The following is a 16197-nucleotide window of genomic DNA, read 5'->3' on the forward strand; positions in this document are numbered from 1 at the left end:
GGAAAAATAATGTTTTTTATTTACACAACTGTATGTTCAGTGTCTTCAATGCTATTTTTGGCCACCACCATCTTTTTGTTTGATTCTGTTGGCACGTTCTCTTTTGACTACTGAGGCTGAGGGGGCAGAAGTTTCCAGTGAGCTTCCCAGTGTAACGCTGAGGTCTTTCCTGAGCAGTGAGTTAATGCAGAAGTTAACAATGCATGTCCATATTATTTTTTATAGGCCCAAGAGACTACTATAAAGTGGATCTAACATTATGCTGACTCTTCACTGTCTTTTGGTAAGCCTGTCTGATATTGCTGTCTCCCTTTGTCTGGAAAAAACCTAAACAATTTGGACTTATCTAAAAAATTTGGTATCCTGTGTTCATCCACCTTTTCCAGCCTTAATAATAAAAGTCCTGAAATGCCACTTGATGCTTGGTTTGCCAGATTGAAAGGAATTTATCTCCTCCATGCCTTTTTTCTTTGTCAAGCACTTTCTGATGCTTCAGTTTACTTAAGACCTGCCCTCTAAGGAGTGACTTTTTTTTTTTAAAGTTATCTCAATGTGCTGACTTGTGTTCAGATATCCAATTTCTAGCTGACCGTTTCCAAGAACTCTAATCAGAAGGCCTGGAGGCAACTAGAGCAACATGGACAGTGCTATTTGAGGGATACACAGTTTCTATTATTCAAACTATCAGCCTGACCTCAGTACCTGGTATGGTTATGGAGCAGTTCATACTTAGTGTCATCACACAGCATCTACAGGATGGCCAGGGTGTCAGACCCAGCCAGCAGGGGTTTAGGAGGAGTAGGTCATGTCTGACCAACCTGGTCACCTTTCATGACCAGGCGACCCTCCTGGTGAATGCAGGAAAGGCTGAGGATGTGTGTATTTGGACTCCAGCAAGGCCTTTGACACTGCCTCCCACAGCACACTCCTGGAAAAGCTGCAGCCCAGGCTTGGACAGGAGCACTGTGTGCTGGGTTAGGAACTGGCTGCATGGCCAGGCCCAGAGAGTGGTGGTGAACAGTGCTGCATTCAGCTGGCAGCCAGTCACCAGTGGTGTCCTTCAGGGGTCTGGGCTGGGGCCAGTTCTGTTCAATATCTTTACAGACCACATGGATGAGGGGATTGAGTCTTTCATTAGTAAACTTGCAGATGACACTAAGCTGGGAGTGTGTGTCCATCTGTTGGAAGGTAGGAAGGCTCTGCAGGGAGACCTGGAATGGTTGGATGGATGGGCAGAGTCCAGTAAACTGATGTTTAGTAAGTCCAAGTGCCGAGTCCTGCATTTTGGCCACAATAACCCCCTGCAACATTATAGGCTGGGGACAGAGTGGCTGGACAGTGCCCAGGCAGAAAGGGACCTGGGGGTGCTGGTCGACAGCCAGCTGAACATGAGCCAGCAGTGTGTCCTGGTGGTCAAGAAGGCCAATGGCATCCTGGCCTGCATCAGGAATTGTGTGGCCAGCAGGACCAGGGAGGTCATCCTTCCCCTGTACTCTGCACTGGTGAGGCCACACCTTGAGTGCTGTGCCCAGTTCTGGCCCCTCAGTTTGGGAAGGACATTGAGATGCTCTAGCGCATCCAGAGGAGGCAATGAGGCTGGTGAGGGGCTTGGAACACAAACCCTGTGAGGAACAACTGAGGGAGCTGGGGGTGTTTAGTCTGGAGAAAAGGAGACTCAGGGCTGACCTGCTGACCTTATCACTCTCTACAACTCCCAGAAAGGTGGTTGTAGTCAGGTGGGGCTGGTCTCTTTCTCCAGGCAACAACCGGACAGAACAACAGGACACAGTCTTAAGCTGTGCCAAGGGAAATACAGGTTGGATATTAGTTTTTTATGGAAAGAGTGATAAAGTACTGGAATAGTCTGCCAAGGGAGGTGGTGGAGCCACCGTCCCTGGATGTGTTTAAAAAAACCTGGGATGTGGCACTCGGTGCCATGGTTTAGTTGAGGAGTTAGGGCATGGCTTGGCCTCGATGATCTTGAAGGTCTCTTCCAACCTTGCAACAACAGAGTGATTCTGTGTGATTCTGTGATTTTAACCCAATTTAACAAGCAGTGGTTCACTCTCAGTGTAGAGAACTAAACAGATTGTCTATTGCCCTACAAACGGCAGGAGTTCTGAAACATGCTCCACATATACCTTGCCCACCAACAGGATATGAAGGGATGCCAGACATGGCTGTGACAATACCGCTTTTTCTTCTCAGCATAGCATCTTTTTGTTTTCATGTGGCAAAGCTGTCTCCTGCTGAATCAGTTTTGTTTCCTTTACACATAAAGGTGTTTGTAAGGAAAGGTGTTCAGGTTTGTTTCCTGAACCATAATTACTGACACTCCAGAGGTGCCAACTGTCTCCATACAGCCGTATCAGCCCATGAATGCATTGGGATCTCTATTTCCACCCCATATGCAGCATTTATACATCAGAAAAACAAAATATCAGCACTTTCCAAGCACTACTGTAAACAGGGTATCCCAAACAGAGAGAAAAGCAAGATGCTAGCAGTGTAGTGTATCAAATGACAATGACAAGTACATGACCTTGTGTAAGAAGACTATCAAGCAACTGACCACAGAGGTTTAGTTCCACTCATCATAAACTATTCAAGAAATTCATACCATTTCAAGTCCATCTCATCAACCTTTACACTTTCAGCCCCATCCACTCCAACTTCTGAAAGCCATTTGGAAAATTCATGAGACAGACCCAATTACTGACGTCAGGAACATAAATGCACTCAAGCTTTCATGATTTTCTTTGCTGATACACTCAGCAGGAACAGCTGCACAAAGCCAGCAGATAAGTGAAATGGGAGCCAATTTTAGATGGGATGTTAGTGGCCCTAGTGGTAAAGGAAAGCATCCTCCCAGGCAGTGTTACCATCAGCTGATTCCATGCAACCTTGATAAAGCCTTAAGGTCCTGCTGGACTCTACATGAGGAGAGATTCTAATCTCACCAGGCTTACCACATGTTGGCTAGATACTTATCTGAGAAACTGTAAGGGGTGCTAATTTCCTTGTCCACACCAGAAAAAACTGCTTCTTCAGCAGCAAAAGTGATATAAACACATTACACCAGAACTGGAGTAATATTCTATCAGCCAAACACTGGTTTCCAACTCAGATGAAAGGTCCTATTTTTCAAGACTTATTTCTTGACCTTTGATCTTGTGACAATATGAGTAGAAACACTGTGAAAAGCCACTTACTGCAAAAAGTATTCCCAGTTAAGTTTTACATCTATACTTTGAGCAATTTATCTTTCAATGCTCCTTCATTACTTTTTCTAGCACCCAGATACTTGGGAAATTTGGATGTCATCCAAGGAAATTGCTGCTCAAGAGGATCAGAATAACTTGAAACACAACCATGCTGGAATTTAAAACATCTAGTTTATTCAGTGAAGACTTCATCATGACAAGAAGAATCCCTGCTCCTCTTTTCCTAATTCTAGAGAGACAGTAATCCTCAAGAATTAATCAATGTTCTGTTCATAAAATCAAAACTGGAGATGTCTTAGGAATGCACTATGACCATGGAGTGCAGTTATGGCTTATTTTTACCCCATAAAATGCAGATTCAGTTGATGTTCAGATCCACCCAGGCCCTTAGCACAAAATTCATAGAAGCTCTCATTTAATAGACATAAACCCTTTCACTTTTTCAGCTTTATCAAGTAGAAAAACGCTTTGAAATTATGCATGTAGATATAAAACAAAAGTTTCCAACACTGGTATGTAATAAATGGATAAAAGGTCCAGCCTTGTTTCTTTTGCTTATCAGATTCAGATAAGCAAACCAGAGTGAAAGTGGGGTGCAGATTCCTCATATCTGGTCAAAGCAGCACATGAGAGTTAAAGAGTGCACCCAAAAATAACATCTGAACTTTTACAGGCAGGCTTATTTTGAAAGCTCGGTGGCCATTAAGACTACTAGGATCCAAGATGAAGATTGTTTGTTGGTTCAAGGAGCTCTGACTGGCACACTGTGAGACAAAACAATAGAATGTTTTCTGTATTAATCTCTGGGCTTTGTGCCTGTTGGCCTGCAGAGTCCCTTGCACAGCCCCAAGCTGATGGATCTCAGGAGGCCAGTGGCAGCAGGGCTGGCTGGCTGCCACTCCTGCCTGGGAGAACAGGGACTGTGCCCATCACAGCCACAGATGCCCCCAGCTCCCTCCTACCTATGCTGGGACAGAGAACTCAGCTCAAAATAATGAAAATCTGAAGGGGAAAAGGAGAAGCAGGAAGGGAATGGAGACCTTGTTCATATTTTCTGATAATGAAATTGCTAACTTTCAACAGTCTTACCCTGGAAAATCCTTTTGTAAACTGCTTTAACAATAGCAAGACATGGTACAAGACAGAAGATTCCAAGTTTCTTTTGGATCTTCCCACTTTCTTTTCCTGCCACCTCTCTCAGGACAGGATTAATCCTTTGGAAGCAGCTGCCTAGTTTCAATTTCAAAGCCAGGGCTTGTTATCATAACACCAACATGCTGATGTCTCTTTGTTATCCTCCTCCTCCATGAATGAATGAGCTTTTATGAGAAAGATGGCAGGTGACACTTCCCTGGGGCAAATGTCCCAGTGTGCTTCCAGTTTCACAGAGCAGGACTGAGGCCTACCAAGTGCTGGCAGCTGGGTACAGAGACTGCCACGTGGAACACTGCTGGGAGCTGAGGCACTTTGGACAAACTGCTTACAGTCACAGAGAATATCAATTCCATTCCAACTCCTCCCTTCCACACAAGTGTACTAGTTTTCAGACAGAAATTAAAATCCAGTGAGTGAACACAGACCACACATTTTGAGTGAGGTAGTAAGACATCTATCTTGGTGGAAAGAGAGCATACAATCAATAAGGTAAGGTTCTGCACCCAAAAATGGGTGTGGTTATTTACAGTAGCTGGCATCTGCCCTCTAACTAAAGACACCTTACTGACATGTCCCTGCATAAAGAAGTGAGTGCCAGGTGGGTGATTAAGAGGCATTAAAATGAAAAGAAAAATCTGGCTTCAATATAATAGGAGCTTCAAATAAAAATAAGAGGTGTCAGAAGTTGACCTGTGTGACTGTTCTTCTCTCCCCTCTGACCAAAACAGCTCTGAAAAGTAGGCCACAGCAAAAAGAGGCTACAGTTTCAAAAGGTGAGTGCCTAAAGCTATGTATATACAGCTATTTTCATGCACTTTTAACTGGGTGGCCTGATTTTGAGAAGCTCTAAGTATGCACTGCTCCAACAATGTACATGCTCCATAATGTCCAAAAACCCCATCCCTGACTATCTGCTTTGGTGTTGAATTGTAGATTCAGTTTTCTACTCAACAACAGGTCCACACTTTCTGTTAGAACAACAAGCCAGCCTCCACAGCTTGCTTGGCACAGACACTTGCTGTATGGGAGTAGTGTTTGTACACCTGAAGATGCATTTCTGCCCAAAGCAACGTGGCATCTTGGCAGGCAGATGAGTGCCAGGATGCACAGGGGTGACACTCCATGTCCAAAATCATACAGCAAGGCAGAACCAGCACCAAATAGAAAACCCCAAGCCCTAAATCAAATGCCTGACTCATTTCATCATACTGAGCTTGCCTCCTAGTAACAAAAGATACACTCCTGTGAGAGGAGTATTTCTAAGACAGAATCTGATAAAAAGAAATCCAGGGAATAGAGAAGGATGCTGTGATCTGTTCTGTAATACCCCCAAAATGAGAAAGAAGCACATACAGCAGCAACTCCGCATCTCATATAATAGTAAACAATCAAACATAAATAATTTTTATTACATGCCAGGATGAAAATATTGAAGCTAAAGGGCTGTATACTGTTTAGAGTGTTCTGAGGAAATAGCTCCCATACTTCAAAGACAACTGCTAGGAAGAGAGAAACTAAGGAGTTGCTGCTCAGCTTATGCAGGAGTTCTCATTTCTAGGAGAGCTTCACAAAGACTATTGTCTGTACAAATTTTAGATTTCTAGCTAAATTTAAGAACAACAAAATTTTAAAACTATACAAGAAAAAGCCAGGAGCAAGTGTTTAAAGAAATGAACTTCAGGGTCTGCAAGTTCAAACGTTATCAGAGAAACCAATAAGTCACTTGAGACAGAAGAGGAAGCTGAGTAGATGGGAACACTAACTAGATAGCACACTGAATGAGTAGCATGTTTACTTCACTTTTCATTTAAGTTCCTTCAATTTGGGTTATTACTTGTAAGATAAGTAGGGAAATTCAAAAGCTTTCAATCTTTAAACAAAAATGTAATATGAAAAGCTTAGTGAGTGCCCAGTCACAGTGATCATCCATTACCATCTTAAGCATAATTTTAAGTGTCAGATTTTGAATTTCAAACCTGAAGGATCACAACTTTTCAACATACATCAGAAAATTTAGTTATTTTCATTAAGTTAGAGCTTTAAAAAGGCTGACACGGTTCCCACCATACAATACACTGTTAAAAATGAAATTTTTACTAAATAATGCTCCTAATCTTTCACCAAACATCACTGAAACTGATCAAGAGCACTTTTATGTAAGAAGCAATTCTTCAGAGGTAAGTAAACAAAGCAATACAACTGCTGAGAGAACAACTGTGACACCAAAAAAAATCTATTCAGTGATTCATTTCAACATACACCTGATGGCTCATACAGGACACTAACTGGAATGCAACCTTTAGTTTTTCAAATCTTTTTTTGAAAAGATTCAGAAGCACAGGTTGCAGAATAACTAGCTCTTTTAGAGCTTGCACTCAAATTAACAGAGACCAGCAAAAAGAGGAAGTCACAGCTCCAGCCAGACTATTGGTTCGAAAATAGAATCCTTTAAAATCAAAGTTAAAATATCTCTTAAAGCTATTTTTTTTCCCAGAAGAGAGTCCTACTTCCTTCCAAGGGAGATATCCCTGTCTATACTGAATAAAGAAACAATCCCTGCAAATCACCTCGGCGCTGCTAGGAGCATGCTAGCACACCAGGTTCAAGGTTCATCCTGGAGCAGGTTGCTCAGAGAGGTTATGCAGCATCCATCTGTGGAGAAACACAAAAACCCAACTGGACATGGACCTGAGGAACCTGCTGTAGAGATCCTGCTTGGAACAGGGACTTGGACTGTATATTCTCAAGAGGTCTTTTCCAACTTCAGTGATTGGGCAAGTCTGTGAACCTTCTATTTCCACAAGGAGTGAGTGGTTACTGTGTCAGACTAGGACATGGAAAGCCCTGGCTCAACCCCAGGCTTTCCCTCAGACCACTGGTACAACTCTGGCCCAGCTCTCCTCCACCTCAGTTTCTTTAGCAGCCACGGACTGGTAGCAGAGACAAGATGTGCCTCAGCCACAAAGTGTCCCAGCAACCACTCTCAGGAGGCTGGGTCAGAGTACTTATCACTCAGGCACTGGACTCCGTGAAGAGCAGGATACAGGACTTTCAGAACCTAACAATGTCCATGTGCCCAGTCAAGACTTTTCAAATAGGGATTCCCTTTTTCAGGAAGCATGGAGAATTCTCTGGCAAAAGGACAGTGACTTGGACATCTGAAAAATAATTAGAGTTAAAATCAAAGTGTTTATGGGGCCCTACTGCTGCAGAATGCAGTCACCTCAGCAGAGCACATGGTCACCCTCTCTTTAACCTAACTGGTGCAAATCTTTCATTATACAGTTGTCATAAGGTCTACAGGGTTAAAATAAATCCTCAGTGTAAACTGAGGATCATAAATAAAGACGATACTTCATTTATAGTTACTTTAAAACATAATTGAAATAGAGGCAATAATCACTGAAATCCAAAACTGATCTGTAAATAAAAACTGAATTTTCTTTTGAAGGACTTTGAATAGCAGAAGGCTTCTCCTTACATATAAACTCAACCCTCCCAAGTTTACAGCACTCCTTCAGAAGAGACAATCCCTTGCACTGAACTTAACCCATCACATTAATTTTGTATCCTGTGATAAAAAAGGCTCTCTAGTTACAGCTAAAGACTAGGATATTATTTTCTTAGTAGTTACTTCCATAATGAAATTCCAGAACAATAAAGATGTGGGTCCTAAGAGTTCATGCTATTAACAGATGTATTGCTTCTTGTTTGGGTTATCAAGTGCTCATGGCCTTGGGATATGAGATGGCAGCTGCAACAGAGAAAACATAACTTAGGTGAAAACAAGGAAGGGGAGAAAAACCCACAGCACTGCCTAGAGAGTGGGGTAACTTTTACTGCAGATCACCATGTGCAGGAATACAGAGGCTGATCTACTTAGGCCAGAACAAGAAGTTAGACAATTATTCATCTCTCCTGAGATTTCCCTTGCTAAATACAGAGTTGGTTCAAGGTCTTGGTCATGATATTTCTGATTATGAGACAGAAATAAGACTGGGGAGGAAAGTGGTGGGGGGAGGGGGACAGAGGGTCAGGGGAAATAATGGTTACCAAACACTGCAGCAGCCAGTGACAATAGCTTAGGCCATTCCTCAGCTTTGTTAACAGCTTCTTTTTGAATTGTCAGTTTTACCTGAATTCAAATTTCCTTTTTCTTTTTCCTCCTTAAGGACTTATTTATTTTTCTCATCAGTTTGACCAAAGCAGGTTGAAATATGCAGAAGACAAACTACTTGCAAAAACTGGATGCCCTCCCAAATATATTGTTCTTATAGAGATAACAATAGTACTGATAGCAATTTAAGAAAAAGAAGAAAAAAACCAAACTCTACTGAATCTCTCTGCGGTTAGAACAAAATTCCAATCACTCCCTCAGTGCACAGGTTTCCCTCAGCATCTTTCTCCCACTCACAAACAGCAACAGCCACTCCAAAACAAAATCATTCTGAACTAATTGAGGATTTTTTCCCTAACAGATTCCAAAAGACAAGAGGGAATGCTGTGAATTATTAATCTTATTTCTACATAAGAATGGTGCCAGTGTGGCCAGGGAGGTTATATGCAAATAATATGTCCATAAATCCACAACTAAAAAAATACAAATTGCTGACCTTCTTACCTGCCCATCAAGACAGTGATAACACAATCTCAATGGCATTTCCAAACACATCCCATTAGAACATAGTTCAGAAATGCAATTTCCCCCCATTACAGTCGTCTAACATATGAAAGAGTTACCTCAGAGCTATTCTAGATTTAAATTCAAAAGCCAATAAATGTTTCAAGAACATGACAGCAGCAGAAGTAAAATGGGAATGAAAGACTAACTTGACTAACTTAACTCAACAGTTACAATGGTTAAAATGAGAAGGTAACAGAACTATTCAGGTTCAAAAGGCATGACTCCTAACATGGAATACAACTCAAATGATACCACTTAAGGGCAATAGTTTATGTCAGGTAACAAGCCAGCACCAGATATGCATTTATGTTCCTCCAACAATTAGCTTGTGCAATAGGCTTCCAGTACTTCTCAAAGACCTTAGCTCTATTTACACTTTAATTTCTTTTCCAAAACCAGTTTTTCTTTCTCCCTCAATTTCAGGCCTCAGGATTCTTACTACAAGCTGCTGAGTTTGTACAGTCATTTCAATTTACCAGCACACAACAAGAAGACAATGTTTTCCAGAAGATTTCTGAGAGTGCTCACTGTGGTGTGGTAAATATGCTCCCCATTAAATCCACATCATATTTTTAATCAGTTACAAACCTCCTTCGTGTATATGGAAAAAGAAGAGCACAGGATTCCAGAGGGCAATCCTGTGACACAGGAATGCTTCAGTGTTTGTGCTCCCATGGAGAGACAATGCAAGGGGCACAAAACCACTACTTCAAACTTCACATCCAGCCTCCAGAAGGAAGCTGCTTTCTTCTCTAGTCACAGTAAGAGCCCCCAGGAGCACAGATATTGGCCTACCTTGCATGTATGCCTCTATTCGCCGGATGAGCTCGTACGACTTGGATCGATCCAGGAGTGTACGGATAGCTGGGAGAGGGTCTAGGATAATGGTCTCTGGATGAGCATCAATGTACTCCTGCAAAACAATATATAGGAGAAAAAATGGCATTAGGTTGGCTGAAGAGTGTGGAAAAATAATGAGAAGAGAAAATAATGGGGAAGAGAATGTATAATATTAAAAGTCCAGCTTCTCTTCAAGGGGAGCCAAATGGACTTTGGCAATGCAGAAAGTCCCCAGACAGTCAACACTTGAAACAAACACAAATGTGACAGCTAACCGGTTTAGATGGCAAATTCCTCCTCTATCAGGGGCAAAACCTCTGCTGCAACCACATTAGCTCACAAGGGAGCCAGTGGCAAAGTGCCATAGTAAGAACTGAGAGCAGGACTGAGAACAGCCATTAGGAGAAAAAAGATGGCACACAGCTATCTTGGGGTCAGCCTTGCATTCAATTACTGCATGTGAACATCACAACTATCTGAACTAGGCTCAGAAATACATCTGTGTTCTTTTATGTTGTTTTTATTGCTGTCTTCTAGCTGGGCTGAAGACAGTGTTAAGGGCTGAATGATAAGGGCTGCATTTTTTTTTGGCAGAGCTGAAGAGATTGCTGCTTCACTGTATCTTCATTGCTTGCTACTTCTCTATGTTCATACTCTCCTTTTCTGACTACAAGAACAAAGTAAAGTTAATGACCTCACAGATCTTCACCTTGGGAACTCAATTCCCTGTTCACTGAGGTCATGACTGCACTGCTGCATCTTGGCCAGGAACACAGACACAGCTGCCAGGTATCAGCCTTGCAAACCAAACAAAACTTCCTTCTGTTTCTTGGAAGCTGAATTCCTTCATCATTGCCCCAACCTGGCTCTATAAAGTCTGTGGGAAACATACATCCATCTTACTCTACTCAAAATCAGACAAATATATGCAAAGTTAGCATCTCTCTTTGTTTCACCCAACTTCCCAAAGCCATCCTAATGTTTCCACTTACTTTTTAAAATCTATTCATGCAAAAGCTCCTACAATTAATAGACTTCCATGAAGTTCTACTTCATTTAAATTGATTTTTCTAAGAAGAAAACATACTACAAAAGATACTTCAGAGTATGATGAGATGGCCTCAGGAGATGCACTTCGCTGGAGAGAAAAGAATGGCACAATCTATTCCCTGAAAGTGATTTTGTTCCAGATACTACCTGGGGATGCAGACTTCTCCACCCCAGCACTGGGAACCTGTTGCTTCCTGGTGACTACATAGTCTGAACTGATGGCTGCTGAAAGGAGATTATTCATTTGAGGCTAAGAGGATCCAGCATTGGGGTTTAAAGAACCTACTGCACCTCCCCCAAGACACAAGCAGCTTTCCTTCACAGGGCCTGAGGCACCCCTCAGTAGCAATACTTCTGTCTGACATATTTGGTAATCCCTGCAGAACACAAAGAATAAACTCCCCAAAGATATGTTCAACCTTGCTGCCTCATGGGGAAAGTAAGGGACAGCCTTTCACACAGCTGGTCATCAAGATTGTCAGACCCAGCTGCTGTCTCACCCTTGCAGTACAGCCTGGATAAAAAGCCTCATCAGCTCAGTGGAGCAGAAGGTGGGTTCATTTCCAGCCACTAAACCCCAGAACATACAGTTTTCATCAGTCCTCTGTCTACTAGTACTTCCAGAGTCTAAAGCAGAGCAATCAGCTTTCAAATACAGATGAGATTTTTATTCTTTTCAGAGCTAGAGTATCTTATTACCTAATGCCTCTTAAACACCCACACATGTCTATGCATACGTGCCCTTTTATGCAGCAGCCCTGTGGAGCTAGCATGATCCAGTGATTAGGGCATTAGCTTGAACTTGCTGATAGTGAAACTGTACTTGAGTATCTCAACATCTCCAGAGTGTAACAAGGCAGCTTTTAGTCCCTCTGTGCCTCCGTTTGAAAGACAGGGAGTTACCACACTGTTTGTAATTCCCAGTACACTGAGAAGATGAGCTCCTTACAGACAGACCCATACCCTGATGGGGCAGGAGGCAAGCACAGCACCCAGACTAACATGTGACAGCTCTGAAAGTGGCCTCAGCAGAGCTCTGACAGCAAACCTCCTGATGTGTGTACGAGCTCTTCCTTTTACGCTGTGGTGACCACTCGTCTGCCTCAACCAGTCTCTGGTTCCACCTTGACTTCAAGTTCCCTGGACTTCCATCCTGGCCCAGCCCCTACTGTGCATATACTGATCCTTCCCCTCTCACATACATTCCTCCTGCCTGTGGACTCCATTGCCTTTACTGTCCTCCCAGGACGGAGTGATTTTTCTGTCTCTCAGCTCCTTGTGTACCTTCCTGAATCTTCCTCATTCTCATCATCATTGAGAACTATCCTTGCTTCCCCAGGACTCACATATTCTACTTGTTAATTTGGCTCATGTTACTCTAATTATTTCCAGAGGGAGCCTGGCTTTTTTTATGCTTTCAGTAAGGGAATCTCACAGTGCTTTATTTCTAATGGTAATAGCCCTAAACCATATTTAAAGATCATCCAAGCACTAAGCTTGCCATAGCATAACAAATTTTACCAGGAATAAGGAACAATCTCAAGGCCATTCTAAACCAGTCAACATGTCAAGAGAAATGAGCATCTAAACTGACTTTCCAGTGACTTATTTCTCATCCTGTTGCCTTAAGGAGCCTCCAACAAGCTCTGTAAGGTAAACAAGAAATAACTGATGAAGATGAGGGAGGTGGGAGCTGTTTTCCAAAAGCCATTTGGAGTCTGAAGAACTTTAACAAATTACTCTAATGTCAAGATGAACTGCACAAATACAAGGCAACAGCCCCTTCAAACACACACTAAAGGCTTTTGAGCTTTGAGCAGATCAGCTTTCTTTACAAAACAATGACATTTCTCAGCATTAAATCTATGTCAGGTGCTGTTCTCCAACTCTTCTCCATTTCCAGGCCTAGGAACTTGGACAGCCAGAAAGCACAGGAATGGCAAAACTCAGAACAGTGAAGATCTGTGTCATCTAAGGAAAGACCTCGAACTTGAAGTGTCTCCTAGAACTGATCTGGGGATGAGCCACACATCTCTCCTTTTAACTGAATCCAGAAACAGCCTCTTTTCAAAGAGACTCTCAATGCAGAACAAGATCAGTGTATTTGTATGTATCCTTTCTGTATGAACACAGCTAGAGATGAAGTGCAGAAGCTGTGCAGGGACTTCCAGCTTCCCCTTGGCCCTTTAGGCTGCCAGCACTTTCCCAGTCTCCCACACCTCTCACCAGTACATCATCAACACAAGCAAAAGAAAGTTTCAATACCCATGCAAGGAAAACTACTTTAAATAAGTAATTAAAATATCTGAACCGTACACCAATTATTTACAACAGGAAATGACAATAAGAAAAGTCAATTTTGTTAGTTTCACAGGAACAATTATGGTAGCTGATGTGAAACCTTTCATAAACTTTCATTCTTTACTAGAAACTGCTGCACACATCATGCACTACAAACACACTCAGTTTTCAAAGGCATATACTTTGTCTAGAAGGCAGGAACTGAGGTAGTTTGGTTTTCTTTCTTACCAAGAAGGCAGAACTGTAGCACCACTAAGTGACCCGTGAAGATCACTTGAGAGACTGGAGAACTCTTGATGTAGCCTAAGTAACAGCACTCTTCCCACAGCACAGAGTGGCTCCACTACCAGAAATACAGATCTGCATAATCATGTCAGGTTTCTGCCTAATTATTTTGAAAGCAGATGAGTTACTATAGACATGAACTTGAAAATGAAGCAGCAGAAGAAGGAAAAGAGAAACAGTGAAGCCAAGAGAGTACAACAGTACTCTTATCAGTACAGCACAACCTTTCAACTTTGAACGTTCAAGTCTTCTCTCATCCTTCCTGCAAAACAACTCTGCTCTCTACTCTGGTGGATTTACTGAAGACTGATATCCAACAGCAGATTCCAACCACCCAGGCAACCATGTGGAAGATATTTAGGCTTTCCAACAATAGGTTGAAAGGGATCTGTCCTTGGGCTGCAGTTCAGCTTGACCCAGACAACATCTATATTTTCCTCTTTCTAATCTTTAACATAATAAAAGCAAACAAGAACAAACAAGGAATTTTAGCAGATCCTCCTTTGTTTGTATTCCAGGCCTGGTGTTAAGTTATGCTTTGTACCAGCCCCATTACTGGCAGAAGACCAGCAATGAAACTTGAAATCAGAAATAGACCAAATATTTCATGTTCCCTATTAAACACCTCTGGACATAACCCAGCACTTAAAAAAAAATACTTTCCTTGAGAAGCCTGTGTATAGATGAGAATAGAGCAGCTTGTCATTTTACCCAAAAAAGGTAGCTAATGATTTTTTAAAATATTTTAACAGAAAGTTGATATGGTATCTACTGCAAATAATAGGTCATTAGATGATAAGAGATTCACTGATTCATTGACTTGCTTTTATTACTAAGTAATAAAACTTATATAATGTTTTGTTTAATATTAAACAAAGTTCCATAAAAAATATTCCAAAAGAAAATAAGTAAGCAAAAGAAACAATAATGCCATTTGGATTTGTGTTTTCCCACATACAGAAACATGACAATGACTGCTTGTAAAAACATGTCAACATTTTCCAAGGGAGAAAGAGATGTAAACACAAGCTTGTCTAAAGCATTTGCATCAGATTTAGATTTAAAAGCTCCTTTTTGTTGTCTTAGGCTGTGATGGTCTCTTTTCAAGGACACCTTCTTCCAAAAGGGAAGGTGAAGGTGTATTGGGTCTTCAATAAATGCTCACTCCAAAATTGTCTCTAAGTCTAAAAGAGATTTCTGCAGTGGTTAGGAGGAATGAGGGGTGTGGCAAGGGGAAGGGGGAACTGATCTTCTCTGTTACATTTCTATTCTCTATATATCTCAAAGAAACTTCCTGAGTATTCAGCTGCCATGTGTAGCTTTCAGAAGTCCTTTGCTCCTTCATCTTGCAAAACCTACCCACAGGAAGCTATCCTAACCCCTAGCACTTGAATGACAAATTTTTAGTTAATTTTGCTGTCTACGAGGCTCTTTCAATAATTAAAGACATCATTATTTTTCAAATGTATAAACCACAGGTATTGGCCTGTAAATTCAGGTGTAAATAGACCATTTCAATTTTGTATTAACCTGTCCCTCCAATTAGGAAAGAATTAATAAGACATAATAGTCTCCTTTGGTTTTTTGCTTGCCTCTTCTCAGCTGAGAAGTCCCCCACCTCCTTCCCTTCCAAAATATCTCCCTCATTTTCCTTCCTCTTAGTCCCAAACCCTTCTAAGAAAGCTTCTCAATCAAGATTAGAAGAGTCCGTCCTGGACAACTCCAGAGTGGGAGAGTCGAGTTGAAGGGCAGCAGGGGAGGAAACATTTTAAATTTTCATCAACCTGATAGCAAAAGACTAGGCATAAGAACTGTGTCTGATCTGTCTTTTTAAGTAGGCTAATGCAAAGAGAACCTGCTCAGAAAAAGCTTTGAAAGACAAATTAATAACCCTATTGATTTTCCATCACTGGAGCTGTCATTTTGAATGCAATATGAAGCTGCAATGAATGAAGCCACCCATGCCCCTGTACAGCTATGAGAGGGAGCTGCTCAGAGAGCATTTTGCTCTAATGAAAGCCTAACAAAGATTCCCCAATGTCTTACAGGAGCCAAAACATACTCAGTTTTCAAAGCCATATACTTTGTCTAGAAGGCAGGAATGGGGGTAGTTGGTTTTCCTCTTTACCAAGAAGGCAGAACGGTAGCACCTGTAAGTGAAAGGCACCCTGGGGACTCTGCCTCTTCACCTGACCTCCCTCCAGGTACCTCTGGTCAAGAAGGAACCACTGAGGACTTTAACCAGTTTTCACAGTTAACTAATTACCTGTGTTCAATCAGTCCAGCCCTGTGTTACAGTGGGTAGAAAGGGAGACTGACCATCATCTCTACTAATAATCTTCATGCCCCAAAATAAGGATTTAAGTGTCAAAAATCAAATAATAGTGTTTCTCCACTTTTCATCTCGTGCACTACAGTAGGTGCTGCATGCAGTCTTTGTTTTGGCTTTGGATGAGATCACCAGACACTCATCACTGATTTTCAGTGCAGTGGAGAACAGTTGCACCCACCAATATTCTCCTGAGAAACTGCACTCCATACCACATCCAACCAGCACAAAGACCTCAGAAAGCTCAGCCCTAAAGGTCTTCTGGAGCTAAAAATGCCACTGTCAACAGGCAACTCCTCCATACCATTTTCATTCTCCTGTAATTTTTT

At 41.8% G+C, this 16197-nt stretch overlaps 1 protein-coding gene across 1 annotated transcript in view; it reads right to left on the reverse strand.

Moving 5' to 3' along the window:
• The window catches only part of ITPK1 (inositol-tetrakisphosphate 1-kinase), a 141070-nt gene that overhangs the window by 53529 nt on the left and 71344 nt on the right, over positions 1-16197 (reverse strand). The window contains exon 5 of the mRNA XM_030948771.1: positions 9859-9976. Within this exon, the coding sequence (XP_030804631.1) occupies positions 9859-9976 (118 nt within the window). The remainder of the gene's footprint in view (positions 1-9858; positions 9977-16197) is intronic.

The sequence above is a fragment of the Camarhynchus parvulus genome, chromosome 5 (genome assembly GCF_901933205.1).
Source record: "Camarhynchus parvulus chromosome 5, STF_HiC, whole genome shotgun sequence".
NCBI classification, from domain to species: Eukaryota; Metazoa; Chordata; class Aves; order Passeriformes; family Thraupidae; genus Camarhynchus; species Camarhynchus parvulus.